This window comes from Phytophthora ramorum (assembly GCF_020800215.1).
Source record: "Phytophthora ramorum isolate Pr-102 chromosome Unknown Phyram_PR-102_s0009, whole genome shotgun sequence".
Taxonomy (NCBI): Eukaryota; Oomycota; class Peronosporomycetes; order Peronosporales; family Peronosporaceae; genus Phytophthora; species Phytophthora ramorum.
The window spans coordinates 1343418-1357776 of record NW_027150655.1 but is presented as its reverse complement, the minus strand read 5'-3'; the positions used below and the strand labels follow the sequence as shown (position 1 = coordinate 1357776).

The 14359-nt window shown below is 56.9% G+C and overlaps 7 protein-coding genes across 7 annotated transcripts; 4 read left to right on the top strand and 3 right to left on the bottom strand.

Moving 5' to 3' along the window:
- Positions 1–185: 185 nt before the first annotated feature.
- Positions 186–1754, bottom strand: KRP23_10104 (Xylooligosaccharide oxidase; the record flags this gene model as incomplete). The annotated part of the gene is made up of 1 exon (XM_067895744.1): positions 186–1754. The coding sequence occupies one exon, from the start codon at positions 1752–1754 to the stop codon at positions 186–188; it is 1569 nt and encodes a 522-aa protein (XP_067741934.1).
- Positions 1755–3949: 2195 nt separating this feature from the next.
- Positions 3950–5119, top strand: KRP23_10103 (uncharacterized protein; the record flags this gene model as incomplete). The annotated part of the gene is made up of 1 exon (XM_067895743.1): positions 3950–5119. One exon carries the CDS (start codon positions 3950–3952, stop codon positions 5117–5119), a length of 1170 nt encoding a protein of 389 aa, XP_067741933.1.
- Positions 5120–5272: 153 nt separating this feature from the next.
- Positions 5273–8860, bottom strand: KRP23_10102 (ATP-dependent DNA helicase Q4; the record flags this gene model as incomplete). The annotated part of the gene is made up of 1 exon (XM_067895742.1): positions 5273–8860. The coding sequence occupies one exon, from the start codon at positions 8858–8860 to the stop codon at positions 5273–5275; it is 3588 nt and encodes a 1195-aa protein (XP_067741932.1).
- A 502-nt stretch (positions 8861–9362) lies between these two features.
- Positions 9363–10528, top strand: KRP23_10101 (5'-deoxynucleotidase HDDC2; the record flags this gene model as incomplete). Its single annotated transcript, XM_067895741.1, has 7 exons — positions 9363–9431; positions 9557–9684; positions 9750–9817; positions 9899–9933; positions 10027–10140; positions 10222–10270; positions 10392–10528. The coding sequence occupies 7 exons, from the start codon at positions 9363–9365 to the stop codon at positions 10526–10528; spliced, it is 600 nt and encodes a 199-aa protein (XP_067741931.1).
- Positions 10529–10942: 414 nt separating this feature from the next.
- On the top strand, positions 10943–11793 carry KRP23_10100 (Adenylate kinase 3; the record flags this gene model as incomplete). Its single annotated transcript, XM_067895740.1, has 3 exons — positions 10943–11039; positions 11098–11363; positions 11431–11793. 3 exons carry the CDS (start codon positions 10943–10945, stop codon positions 11791–11793), a joined length of 726 nt encoding a protein of 241 aa, XP_067741930.1.
- Positions 11794–12230: 437 nt separating this feature from the next.
- Positions 12231–13037, top strand: KRP23_10099 (Very-long-chain (3R)-3-hydroxyacyl-CoA dehydratase hpo-8; the record flags this gene model as incomplete). The annotated part of the gene is made up of 2 exons (XM_067895739.1): positions 12231–12705; positions 12826–13037. 2 exons carry the CDS (start codon positions 12231–12233, stop codon positions 13035–13037), a joined length of 687 nt encoding a protein of 228 aa, XP_067741929.1.
- Positions 13038–13267: 230 nt separating this feature from the next.
- KRP23_10098 (uncharacterized protein) lies at positions 13268–14245 on the bottom strand (the record flags this gene model as incomplete). The annotated part of the gene is made up of 1 exon (XM_067895738.1): positions 13268–14245. The coding sequence occupies one exon, from the start codon at positions 14243–14245 to the stop codon at positions 13268–13270; it is 978 nt and encodes a 325-aa protein (XP_067741928.1).
- Positions 14246–14359: the final 114 nt, after the last annotated feature.

The following is a 14359-nucleotide window of genomic DNA, read 5'->3' as shown; positions in this document are numbered from 1 at the left end:
ACCAATGGGAAGCGGCGACATACTGGGACCATGACAAATGAACATAGCCATTGCGAATAACTCAAATCAACATAAACGCTGCGATTGTATCCACGTACTAAAAAGGCAACTTCGAGTTGCAGTCTCGTACGGCAAAACACACTCCGGAATGGTTCGTATTGTAAGCTCATTTTAGCGTCGCTTGCCTAGGGCAGCGGGATGGACTGGGCGCTGTGGAACACGTCCAGTGGGTCGTACTGGGCCTTGATCTGGCGCAGACGCGCGAAGTTGTCGGCGCCCCAGTAGCGCTGGCCGAAGTCGCCTCCGAGGTCCAGGTCGCAGTAGTTTTGGTAGTTGCCACCGTCAAAGTTCGACTCGAGCGCGTCAGCAATGCCGCGGATCCACTGGTAGGACGGAGAGTCCTCCGACTCGCCCTTCTTGGCGCCCACGCCGATCTGCACGGACCAGACGGCGTCACGGTGCGCCCACGGGGTCATGTCGTTCATCTGTGAGGCGAAGACGCCGCCGTACGCCTCGAACTGGATGTAGGCCCAAGTGGTGTTGGGCAGGGTGTCAGCCCAGTGCAGGACGGTCTGCACACCCTCGTCGTCCAGCACCGAGTTGGAGTAGCCGCCCTTGATCTTGCTGTAGTCCTTGTCGGCCGTGCCCAGGTGGCGCGAGACGTTGAGCGAACTCAGGTCGTCGCACGTGCCCTTCCACACGTACGCCTTGGTGGCGAGCTGCGAGCAGTTGTCACGGCGGTCCTGCGACTTGACGCCGCCGTGGCTCAGCAGGCCCGAGGCGTTGAGCAGCACGTCGAGATCGTTCTTGTTGCCGAGGTACTGGCCCGTGATGCGGGCGCCTCCGCCGTCCACCACGAGTTGCGTCGTGATCTTGGAGTCCGCCGTGGGGAAGTAATCCATCCACGACCGCAGCACCTGCGCACGGACCGAGGCGTTGAACTGCATGTTGAACACCGACACCACCGGCATCGTGTACACTTTGATCGTGAAGAGCGTGACGATTCCGAACGAACCGGCGCCGCCGCCGCGCTGAGCCCAGAACAGCTCTGGGTTCTCCGTGGACGAGGCCGTGACCACCGTCCCGTTGTACAGAACCACCCGCATCTCGGTGGTCTGGTCCGCAGCCAGGCCGTAGTGGCGGCTCACCATGCCGTAACCACCGCCAGAGATGTGTCCGCCCATGCCCACACTGGGGCAAGTGCCGGCGTTGAAGTTGTAGCCTCCGAGGCGGTCCAGCTCCGTGTAGACCCACGCGAGACGAGCGCCAGCCTGCACCGTCGCGAGAGCCGAGCCCTCCTCCTGGTTCTCAGTCACGAGGTTCACCTCCACCATGTCGGCCATGTCGATGACGAGCGAGCCGTCCATAGACGACAGTACCTCGTACGAGTGGCCGCCACTGCGAGGCACCGGAGCGAGGCCGTTGCTCACGGAACAGTTGACCGCACGGATCACGTCGTCCTCCGTTGTGGCGAAGTAGACACCGAGAGGCTTGCGGGCGATGCGGGCCTTGGGGCCCGTCGCGTAGTCCTCGTAGAGTGGCGACTCCTCCATGAAGAAGTTTTGATTCACGGTGACGGTGTCGTTGCCATTGCTGCTGCTGTTGGCGGCGGAGTTGTCCATGCAGTCCTCGAACGCCTGCAACAGCGAAGCAGAGCTGGTCGTCTCAGACTGTGTCACCGATTGCGCCAAAGCTCCGGAGGCTGCCACCGCCGCCGCCGTGAATAACGCGACTGCACGAGAGAGGAGCACCATTGATTGAAGCTATTGGAGGCTTGATCAGGACGCGGCAGGTTCAGGAATGAACCTTTGGGTTCCGACGCACACCCGGTGGAATGGACACGACTGGCCACCTCACCCGAGTCCCACAATCAAGTCAGGTTGACCCAGGGGCCGTGGTGGAGCCGGTGGAGAGCGAGGCTCGTGCATCAATGCTTGGTTCAAACAACGCGCGCTCGATGATTGCGATCAAATCTGCCGCGTTGGCTTTTACATTTGCACTTTGCATTGGAACAGCGTGTTGCCGATCCCTGTCAACGTTGTGATCAGTTGTAGCTCGCGTCAGTGACGGGGGCTACAACCGATCACGAGATAAACATTCTCGAGCGTACGACACACCTCTCCATTCTTTACTAAAGAATCTTTAGTCAAGAGGGTTTAGTCACGGTGTGCGCAGAGCAGAGGATGCCATGTGTGCAATGCCCCCCCCCCCCCCACACACACACTCCTGCAGGCTTCAATTGGCGTAAACTATGCGTCACAGCACCAGTGAATCCGCCGAAATGCGCTCGTACACCGACGAGCTGTTCATCTGATAGACAGGAAAACAGCAGTGCCTTATTTGGCGGTGCGACCAGCGTAGCGTCAAACGAACACGAACACGTTCGATGCCACAGCTGGCCCAGTTGGCTGGATGATCACCCCCGTGGCTTCTTGTAAGGGGCGGTCTTCGAACAGAGGGATATGCTTCTTCTTGGCGGACTTGGGCGGTCAATCGAGTTCATAGGCGCTAAGCAGGTTATCATGTTCTGTGGCTAGCAGCGCTGGAAACCCGCCACCCTGACGCTGCCTTCGACGGCCTCGTTGATTATGAGCTGCGCCAAACAAACAGCGCTCCGGCCCCTGATCCTTGGCGCGTACCCAACGGGGTGTCTTGTGAAAGAAGCTCAGCACGAAGGAAACTTGATTGACAACAACCCGCTCGCCATTATCGTCCCGATCATGACGTGGGGCTTGACAGAGAACCGAGCTTATCTCCAGTCGCAGGACAGTATCAAGTGCGGCAGACACTGGTCGAGTGCCTTGCTAGCCCCATTTCGCGATGGAGTCGCAGGTGGTTGCAAGAGCATTGGACGCTCGAGCGACAGGCGAAAGCAGAGGCACGCATCGAAACTTAGCAGAGTCGGTGGTCAGTCCACGACGTTGGTCGGGGGACAATCCGCGCGCGCGACAGCTAGCATGGACACTACGATCGAACGCGGGCGTGGATTCTGGGCCAAAGCTTATCCCAGTTGTGTGCGATCGCCAGAAGGAAGCGCGTTCATCGAAGCTTCACCTCCACCGAGGCACACGGCTATCGAAACAGGTCGCCGATGTGATTCCTACCAACACCTTTTTCGCGTCGAGGAACAATTGCGCCCTCTGCTGAGCGCGGGCCACGAAAGCAAGAGGCTCTGCTCGCGTGATTGCAGTGGTATGGTAGTCACACTGCTGTCACCGCGCCGAAACATGTGCTCGCCAGCCTTATGAAAGTCATGGCCCTCCTCCATATGCAAAGGGACGCCAAGACATTTTGCGCTCGCTGAAAGGAGCGCTGGTCACGCTGGCGGACGACTGACAAGGGAGCGCCAATATTTGCCGCCGTTTCGCTGCGATGAAAGGCTCATGAACGCCACGCTGGACTCGAATGTAAGCTAATGCGCCTTTTCAAGGCCAGTGTTTGCCATTTGCACATGTCAGCTTGTATGGCGAGTCCGGGTGCGGCACATCTGTAAGACGGAGTATCACAGCGTATCCACACAAGGACGCGGTGAGCTAACTGGCGTTTAACATTGACTGGCGCTAGAAACACACGAAGAACTCTCGGCTTAGCGATTGCTCCATGCTGCTGCTTTCTTCTACAGACTGCCGTCCAGTCGGCTCCGGCCCGCTAGATGGTCTCACCTGAGCTCACGGAGCAATGTTCAACTCGCAGTCACCACTTTTCATTCCTCCTCCAAAGCCACTGACGCGCCGGCAGACGATCGAGCTCCGTTGTCTGCTACGTGCATCGGTTTCCGAGCCCTGTGACAAGAGAATCAAGTGCTCGTAAGTTACGAGCGATCCAGTCCAAGGCGGTGTAGTTAGAGCACCCAGCGAAACCTCCCGCGGAAGAGCTACCAGTCGCCAGAACTTCCAGCCCCGAGTACTCGTCGCCATTCTTGCAATCACCTCTGACCGCACACACCACCATGAACGGCGCCATGCATCCCTTGTCGGCGTCCATCACGTCGGCGTTGGCGCTCAAGCCGTCCACAGTCTACATCCTGCGCGTTGAAAACTCCAAGACGCGTCGGAGCTGGCACATCCGTCGCTGCTTCTCCGAATTTTGCGAGCTGCGCGAGAAGCTGCTGGCTTTGATCGACGACCAAATGGCCACATACCTCACCAGCCCGGAAATCGACAGCACTGAGAACAGCTTCAACACGAGCAGCTCCAACATCAGCTCGAGCGCCAGCACCTCCAGCAGCATGGGCTCGTATCGTGGAAAGCATCGCCACCACGCCTCAGATCGTTTTGCCTACGTTTTCAAACAGTTTCCGCCTCGCAAGCTCTTCGGCTCGCGTTCCAAGCGAGTGATTGAAGCGCGATCTCTCGCCCTCAACCGCTTCTTGCAGCAGACACTTGACGTCGTTGAAGTCGTCCGCCAGCGCCAGCTCATTGCCATTTGCTTCAGCATGATGACCCACATCGAGACTTTTCTCGAGTGTGGAGCTCACCGAGAAGCAGCTCCAAGCGTTGCTCCGTCCAGTAGCGTGGGCAGCAAAAGCGATAAACCTGCTAGACGACGAGCTGCATCGCCCAGTGCAGCTAGGAGAACATCGGCTGCCATTGCGCTCACTCCAGGCTTCCACCACTACCCTCTGGTGCCAACTCCAGCCTTCGCCATGACACTCACAGACCATAGACACCAGTTCAGCACCAGCAGGTATACCCCCAGCACCGGCAGTGAAGACGGCGCTAGCAGTGGCGATGAGACTCAGCGTTTCAACAATTTCGACTTCACACGCCGATTCTACCGCGAGTTTGGTCGTCAGGAGGAGCGCACAGACATCCACGGAGACGACTCGGACGACGACGAAGAGATGCAACTGCTGAAGAAGACCTGGAGCGCCATGATGGCGAGCGAAATGCAAGAGCGCAAACTGTACCACAGCGGCAGCCACTTCACCATGCTCGAAAGCGGACACTCTCCGGCTGAGACCTGGGCAAGACGCATCGAAATCGCTGGCATTCGCAGCGCTATCGAGCCCAAGACAGATTGCCCGTCCCAGCCTGCTACTCACAGGACTGAGCCGCTCTTGAGTCGCCACCGCTCAAACTATCGTATTCCAGTGCAGCACTATCCGGCGTGCGCATGAACACGTACCTGTCGTAAGTAATAAGTTAGATGCCGCATCGATGTAGGCGGGGCCAGAAGGTCATCGCTGGAAGTGGCCGCCTCGGTTCACACCTGGTTTCCCCGCATCACTAAGTATCCAAGTAGTAAATAATCTAAGGCACCACAATTCCCATTAGCTCCCCGTCGCCCCGAGTTCCATAGAGTCTTGATCAAGCGTGGATCCTGCAGCACTTGCTGCTTGGTCTTCCCTCAACACCTTGTGTGCAATCTGAACGATGCGCTCGAATGGTACATCGGCATAGCGACGCCAGGAAACGTGATCTCGCCATTGCTTTGTCGGGAACTGCGGCGTCGTTAGCCCATGAAACACTTTGGCCACCGCATAGCTCGTCCACTTGTTGTCTTCACTTTTGTCCTCTTCGGCCTCGCTTCCCTCCATCGGACCTCCACCGCCAAGACGGAGCTGTATAAGCGAGTGGCTGTCACGCTCGATGGCTTCAATCAGAGATGGTGTCAGCGGCCGTAACATCGTTTGCAGAAGATGTTCATCTTCATCGCCTTGATCCGTCGGATCATCCTTCCCTTCATCACCATCGTCATCATCCTCGAAATAACGCACAAGCTTGCACTCTAAGGCTCGAGCTTTTTCCTCAACAGCTTCTCCTTCGTCCTCTTCATCTTCGCCACCGCACCTAGATGTTGTCGGAGATGGTGTAGGCAATGCAGCAGCATACAACGCTCCATACAGGTGAGCAAGCCGGGCAAGTTGACGCGCTTCAAGGTGCTCATGCTTGGCGTATAAGGTGCCAGTCCACCGGTCCACAGCCCCAGCTTTCATCTCTTTGCTCAGATCAGCTCGCCAGCTCAACTGTACCTGGAACGCTGGCTGCGAAAGTGACAAGCGCTGGATCTGACCAGTCTGTTGAGCTGCTCGCAGTTCCTGCAGCATCCGGCGTTCGCTCACCGCAGCAGCAACAGCAGCAGCATTGGTTTCTCCTTCTTGTTGGGCGTCAGAACTTGCTAAGGTGGCCGCAAGTAGCTCGCCATTGCCGCCAGTGCTGGTCGTACGCGCATACCATTGAGCTGTTTCGTGGATATGGAAGTCCACAGCCCAAGAACTTAGATATCCGTCCTTGCGATGAGTCACACGTGCATTCGGCAGCTCCTTGCGCTGCACAGCTTCAAGCAACAGCTTGACGCACGAGCGAGGCGGCAATTTCTTGGCTTGTGTGTTGAGCAGATGGAGCGTGCATCGACTCATGCTCAGAGGCTGCAGTGTCACGCGTAAGCCCGCCTCGTCTTGCTGTTTGTTGGCTTTGCCACGTTGAGTCTCGAGTGCCAACAGCGTGAGAAACGTCTCGATCGTAGCAGCCTTCAGGTCCAGGTGACGCTCAAGCCAATCTCGCTCCAATGACACAAGTGTCAGGTCGCCGCCTACTCTTTGACTTGAGCATTCTACAGCTACAACGTGCGTCGTGCTTGCCAATGTTGTACCCCCCTGATCTTGGAAGACAAGTGCCAGCAACCTCCGAAGCTGGTCCCGGTGCAACGCTGTCGAGAAAAGCAGGGAGCGGAAGTGGACGGCGTCTTCATTCAGCAGGTAGAGGAGGGCTCGCGCAGACTTTCCGTCGCGACCAGCTCGCCCAACCTGCTGCACGTAGCCTTCCACTGACGAAGGCATGTGAAAGTGCACGACTGCTCGGACGTTCTTCTTGTCAATACCCATACCAAATGCCACCGTAGCCACCACCACGCGCACTCGGCCTCGCGCGAAGCCGGTCCGAACCTTTTCCTTGGCCTCGGGATTCATACCAGCATGGAATGCTAGCACTTTCCCAGAGCTGCGCCATGCAGAAGGTAGCTGTTCGCGAAGAAGTGCTGCTAATTCCTCTGTTTGCCGCTGCTGGTGAACGTACACGATAACACCACCCCCAGTACCTTTAGAGGACTTGGTCGACCCTTTGCTCAGCTCGGGGAGCATGTGAACAAGGTGGCGGAGCCGCTCGTCATTTGAGCGCACCGATCGAACCTCAAGCGCCAGGTTTCTCCGTTGCCACGGCATTTGAAGCACCATGTCTCTCTCATTCTCGCTCGTTGCAGCTTGAAGCTCACGACGTGACCGTAACTGGCGCAACACGTCGTGAACGACGCGCCGAGACGCCGTAGCGGTCACGCACAAGACGCACTGCGCATGGCGGAAGACCTCTGCTAAACGTAGATAACTCGGGCGGAAGTGGTGAGACCACTCGGACACGCAGTGCGCTTCATCAACACACACGAGCGCCAAGCGAGCTCGAACTCGCGGCATTGCCAGCAGCGCCTGCATACCCGCACCTAGCGCCTTCTCTGGAGAAAGAAAAATAAGCGACAGCTTGTCTGCTAGAAGATCGCGCACAAAAGCCGCATGTTTGGCCTTGGACGAGCCTGAATCCGAGCCAGAGGATCCGGACAAACACACAGCTCGAGCCTTGAGTGGGGCTGGGAGACTCTCGTATTGATCGTTCATCAGCGAGATCAGCGGTGAAATCACGAGTGTGACCCCAGGCAAGAAAAGCGCTGGGAATTGGTAGCACAGTGACTTGCCGGCACCTGTCGGCAACACAAGAAGTGTGTCCTTGCGACGCAGCACCCTCGAGATAGCCCACTGTTGACCTGGGCGAAACTCGGCGTGCCCAAACACCAGGCGCAAGTTCGTACGCATTGCTTCGCGCTGCTCTTCCTCGGAAGCCTCAATGTCCAAAGGCACGCACTCGATGGCTTCCGCTTCTGCTGCTGATTCAGTAACACCGCCCAACGACGAGGAAGCTGTGAACAGTGTCTGCAGCGCAAGAGGAACGTGGTCATCTTCCCATAGAAAAAAGTCGCAACGGCCTTCGTCAAAGCCCAATGAACACGCGAAGAACTTGCGGCCGTGATTTTTGTTCTTCTTCTTGACCTCCAAGCTCTGACAAACCAGCGCGTGGTGACACCGTGGTGGCTCAAGCGGCTTTGCGTCCTGTTTGGATACTACTGGTTCCAAAGCTTTATCGCCAGAAAGCCCCCGCGCTTTCTCAGCCTTAGCCAGGGCCTCCAGACATTCTTCAATGAAGTCCACGCCGTCATCAGCTAGTAGAGGCTTGTTCTGTTTGCGCTTCTGGCTACCATTAGCATTGACGACCGGGGCGATACCAGTCGATTTTCCACCGGTCTCTTCCTCCAGTGGGTTTTCATTCCGCGATCGAAGATAAGCCGGCTTCTTCTTCGCACGCCCAGAGCTGCCCTTGAACCGCTTGCGCATGTTAAGTCGCACGAAATTGTCACTAACTGCACTTTGTGCGTCCTCTGACTTCCAGCGCTCAAACTCCGCAGCTTTTCCTGCCGCATCAACACCACTCATACCACCATCATTGCCTTTAGCCGGAGCATCGAAGTCATCAAGACTCAGTGCGGTCTTTCCCGTCGATGCAAAGCCCCAGGCCTCTTCTTCCGTTTCCTCGTCCTCTTCTGGTGGAGCTCTCTTCTTGCCCGTCACCTTTGTCTCCTCATCACCTAACGAACCTACTGATGATAATCTTAAAGATGATGAGCTAGCACCTCTAGTTCCACTGCTTAGGATACTGTCGAGCTCGTCCTCGTCTCTTCCTTTCTCCTTGCCTTGTTTCTCTCTGAAAACCTCTTGGAAAACGCGGTCGAAACCCGTCTCTTGACGCTCTCTCTCCTGTTCCTTGGCCTGTTCGGCTGCCTCATCCTGAGGCTTCTTAGCAGCCCCGTTACGCCACATTTGCTGCCGTTCCTGCACTGACAGGCTAAGTCCAAGAGCGCCACCTTTTCGTTCATTTCTCGGTTTTTGCTGTGTCTTTTTCGCCGCTGAGGATGCGGTGGTCTTCACCTTCATATCAGGCATTGAGTTCTTCTTTTTTTTCTTGTCTAAGGCGCGTAGCAACCATGCAGCGTCGTCTGAGCCTGAGTTAGCGGTTTTTTTAGGCTGGACAATGGCGTTTGCAGCCTTCCCGGCACTTCTACGAGCCGCAAAATGAGGTACAGAAGCGACAGACGATGTAGAAGATATCGGCACATTTGATGTCACTGAACGAGCTGCAGGAGCCGAGTTCTTGACGCTTGAAGTACTGCCAGAAGCACTTGCGGGTGGCTGCCGACGCGGCCACATTTTCCGAAAATGAAGTGGCGCCGACGTCGCTGATTGGCTGATAAAAAATCGTAACCAGTTACGTATGTGGTGTGGAAGTGGTGGGCAAAAGGGTACACAATTTCATTTTGACACCATGTCCATGGCGACGGGAGCGAAGGCGCTGAGCGCCATCGAATTCTTGCGACTGTGCGGACGTCTCAAAGTAAGTTGTGTACATCATTGCATAGTTGTTGATATGGTTCATCCGCTGTGTGAAATAGTCGCTCTAGAACTGTCTGGGGCTGCTGTAATTCCACGATTAACGACAGCGACTGTGCCATTCTGCAGACGCTCAAGCGCACTGGATGGGTGAACAACAAGGTGGCGCTGCCTGAGTCCGTGGCCGACCACATGTACCGCATGGGTATGTGCTGTATGCTGCTGGACGATGCCAACGAGACGGTCAACCGCTCCAAGTACGTGACGTCAACTGTCGACCAGTCAATGGACAGTGCTAGAGGTACTGACGAGCGTGTGGCAGGTGCATCAAAATGGCCATTGTACACGACCTGGCGGAATCGCTGGTGGGTGACATTACACCTCACGACGGTAGGGATTCGATGCATTGGCTTAATAAGGGAAGGAGCTTGGTCTGCTGACGATGAAGCGGCTTGTGGTGACGCTGGACAGGTGTCGCCGAGGAGGACAAACATCGCATGGAAAAGGTGAGTAGAAATAATCTTGGGTGTGATGATCTTCGAGCGTTGGGACTCGTTCACTGACAGTTGTTGTTGCTTTCGATCTTGTTGGACACGCAGGAGGCATTGGATGAGATTTGCGGTACACTGGGCGATACGCCGTCCGCTGCGGAGATCCGCTCGCTCTGGAACGAGTACGAGGCTGGATCCACTGAAGAGGCCAAGATGGTCAAGGTACGCTTCGCCACTTAGAGATACCCAAATTGCTGCTGTTGTTTGGCATTGACTCTGTTTCATGTTGTTGTTACCACGCAGGACTTTGACAAGTTCGAGATGATCCTGCAAGCCGACGACTACGAGCGAGGTGCGTGGTCTACTTACCTGCAGACTCACCTTTTGATCGCATTGCACCCCCATGGGAATGCTGTCGCTGTCGCTGTTGCTGACGCTGCGTGTCGCCCTCCTTCTGCCATTGCTGCTTGCAGCCCAGAACATCCCGCTGGACGACTTCTTCCAAAGCACAAAGGGCAAGTTCCGCACGCCGCTGGTTCAGTCCTGGGTGGCGGAATTGACCTCCCAGCGCACAGCGCGGCTCGAGAGCAAGGTGCCCGCGACAAAATAGCCACACGTTGTAGAGCTAATGGAAGACATGTCATTGCAGTTGCATGAGTACCGAGGGCTGCTTCGATGCCGCCCCATACTTGACGCAAGTGTAGCAGAGTGCAGGTCAACTTCAACGTCAACGTAAAAACGCAATTACAGCTCCAACGATCTTGCAACCAAGGCCAGTTCTTCACAGACGAACAGCAATGTGCCGAGGTGACCATGAAGCTGTGAATCCTCCTTGGCGCCTATGACGGTGCTGTCAACCATGGTACACACACCAAGTGAACTATTATTAACTCGACGTTTTGGCCAATCACCGCACATTTCTATTTTAACCATCGTCTGATTGGACGGAATACTCTTAGGCAAACGTGGCTGGTATCCGTCAGTTCCGATTTCTCCCCACGAGTCCTTCGCCGCCACAATCGCCATGTCGCTCGCCGCTGTGCCCACCGCCTCGCTGCTCTCGGAGCTGCAGAACCGTATTGAATGCGCCAACAAGAAGGAGCGCCGCACCATCTTCATCGGTACGCAGCCACTTGCGATGTTGCGCCGCCACTTCCGACTAACGATGTGCTTCGACAGGTCCCCCGGGTTGCGGCAAGGGCACGCAGTCGCCTCTGGTGAAGGACGAGTACTGTCTGTGCCACCTGGCCACTGGCGACATCCTGCGCGCCGCTGTGGCTGCCGGCACCGACATGGGCAAGAAGGCCAAGGCCGCTATGGAGGCGGGTGCCCTCGTGACCGATGAAATCGTGGTCGGCATCATCAAGGACGCCATTAAGAGCCCCGAGTGCCGCCGCGGCTTCATCCTCGACGGCTTCCCGCGCACGGTCGTGCAGGCCAAGAAGGTGAGACAATTGAGATTGGAGAGCTCTGTGGACGCTGGTGACTGATGATTTGCTTGCTCGCCTGCAGCTTGACGAGATGCTCGCCGAGGAGAACACGACGGTGGACGCCGTTGTGAACTTTAACGTTCCGGACGAGGTGCTCGTGGAGCGTATCGCGGGCCGCCGCGTGCACCCGGCTTCTGGCCGCAGCTACCACGTCAAGTTCGCCCCGCCTCAGGTGGATGGCAAAGACGACATCACGGGCGAGCCCCTGATCCAGCGCAAGGACGACAACGAGGCCACCCTGGGTTCGCGCCTTCAGGCTTTCCACAAGCAGACGCAGCCCGTGATCGACTTCTACCGCAAGCAGGGCAAGCTCGCCGACGTGGACGCCCACACGGACATGAACAAGGTCACGGAGCAGATCCGCAAGAGCCTCGGCCGCGACTAGACTGCGACAACTCTCCGTCCTCGTTGTCACTCCTGATGGCGGACTGTAGAGCAGGCGCTGCTGCTTGCTAGGCTCGAGACTTGGCTGACTGATTTTTGCCAGCTTGATCTTGAGCATCCTCACCAAGAGATGCATGAATATCAGCTACACGATGTCTGCACTTGCTGTAATCCTCCTCTTGTCGTTGGTGTTTTCACGTCGTTGACGTCGAATCGGCCACCAGGTCAAGTTGTTAAACAGTATCTTGAGTCCAACCTTGCGTTTCGCGGCTACGTCAGTCAAACCCTCTCGAATCCGATCCAAACTTGACCTTGAGCTCCTGGCCAATCAGCACCTCTCCTCGTCTGAGTGCCACCACACCCCACTTAAGTGCCTCGAACCACCCCATGCGTGTCAACCGCAGATCTACTGCGTCATCAGTGTATCATTCCGTCGCCATGGCCAAGAACGCGCTGCTGAACCTGTACCTGCTGGCCTTCAACGCCGCCTCGTGCGCGGGCTGGGCCTACGTGCTGTACTTGACCGTGACCACGGTGCTGCAGGCACATGGGGATGGCCAGGACTTGGAGAGCGTCTCGCGCACCGTGTGGGACGTCGTGTCGCTGCCCCTCAAGCTGGTGCAGACCATGGCCGTAATGGAGATCGTCCACGCTGCTGTGGGATTCGTGCGCTCGCCGCTGGGCTCCACGATCATGCAGGTGAGCTCGAGGCTGTGGCTCGTGTGGGCCATCAACGTGCTGTGCCCCGTGTCACGCTATCAGTTCGGCTTCCCGCTCATGGTGGCCAGCTGGGGCCTCGTCGAGGTTCCGCGCTACGCCTTCTACGCGCTCAACCTGTACAACGTAGTGCCAGGCTTCCTCTTCTTCCTGCGCTACCACCTCTTCATGGTGCTCTACCCGTCGGGCGTGCTCGGTACGTAGAGGATCTCCCCATCCTGAGGACGAGACACCGCGAAACCAATTTTCGGTGGCGTTCGTCGTTGTTATGAAAGTGTAAAGCTCACGTTGTGCTGGTGATCTCTGTCCTTTACAGGTGAGGTGCTGTGCATGGTGAGCTCGCTCAGCTTCCTGTCTACGGGCGCGTACGCCATCACGCAGCCCAACACGCACAACATCTCCATCTCGCTCTACGTGGTGGTCATCCTCGTGCTCATTGTGTACATCCCCGGCCTGCCTGTCATGTATGGCCACATGCTCACGCAGCGCAACCGTGCGTACTCCAAGACCAAGGCCAAGACGGCGTAGATCAGTCAGATAGACTCGAGCTAAGAAGGTAAAGACGTCGAAGTCGAGCCGATCAACAAGAAAATCACGCTCCGTGCATGAGCAAGTCAATTTCTTTATACCCCAATTGTTGCTCTCTTTCGTGCTGTATATTGGACTAGCCTCAGTGCTGAATGGCAAGGCCAGCTAGCTCCTTCCCTTAAAATCACACTACCGACACAGTAAAGTTTACAGATACCCATCCCATTGAGTTAGAAAATGCTGGAGTCCTCCAGGTCATCCCCCGTCTCCTTCAAAACCTTGCGTGAGACGAACATCAGCAACGCGCCAATAGCGCCAACGACACCCACGATAACCACCACAAGCGTTTGGTCCAAAGACCTGCTGGAAGTTGCAGAAGATGCCGACTTAGTTTGGTTCTCGAGTGCCTGGGCGCTGTTGGTGGAGCCCGATTCCTCGTAGGACTGACCCGTCACGCTCTGCTCGTTTGAACCAGAGGCCGACCAGCCCGTCTGCCTGGCGTCAAAGGAACCAGGGTGCGGTGGCGGTCCATGGTGCGTCGAGGCTGAAGTTGGTGTTGGGGTCGGTGCCGGAGTCGGTGCAGGTGTCGGTGCAGGTGTTGGTGCAGGTGTTGGTGCCGGGGTCGGTGGCGAGGTCGTGGCTTTGTAGGTGGTGCCTGTTTTGCGGGTAGTCTTGTTGTATGACTTGCTGTCCGAGCTGCCATCAGCACTGTCGGTACTGGCGTCCAAGTCGAAAGAGCCACCGTCATCGTCGTCATTATCCTGTTTGGTATCACCTGCCTCCGTGCCGCTCTTCCTTTTGCTTTCGCTGCGGTCTCCGCCAGAGCTCGACACGTCCGGAGTCAAAACCTCATTGTCGGTCGTCGCGGACGCGTCCAAACTGCGTTCCGATTCTTTCGACTCCTCCGAGCTTCGTTCCGCTGAAGGAGCCGCCGTCGTGTGCACCAAGCTCTTGAATGAGACGGTCTTCTCGTCAGCGAAGTGGCTGCAGTCGCTGGTGCTGCCTGTCTTCCACGATGTGGTCGCCACTGTCGTGGTGCTCTGCGTCGCATTGGTGGTGACCTGTCCTGCCTCCACCTCACCGACCGCGGGAGGCCCAGAACCTGAATTTGCTGCACGGACGTCGGCCACTAGCAGCACCAGGACGAGTGCCAGCGCCAGTAGCGCCAACGAGCGTCGACGCCATCTCGGTGCCAAGTACACGCACATCCACCGCCTTCCTCTCTATGGGGCGAACGTTCTCGACTGCCAAGACCTACGATTCCGGCCGGACCAGTGCAAAGCAATGGGAACTTTCACGCTCACAGGGTTGTGCCGGCCGGC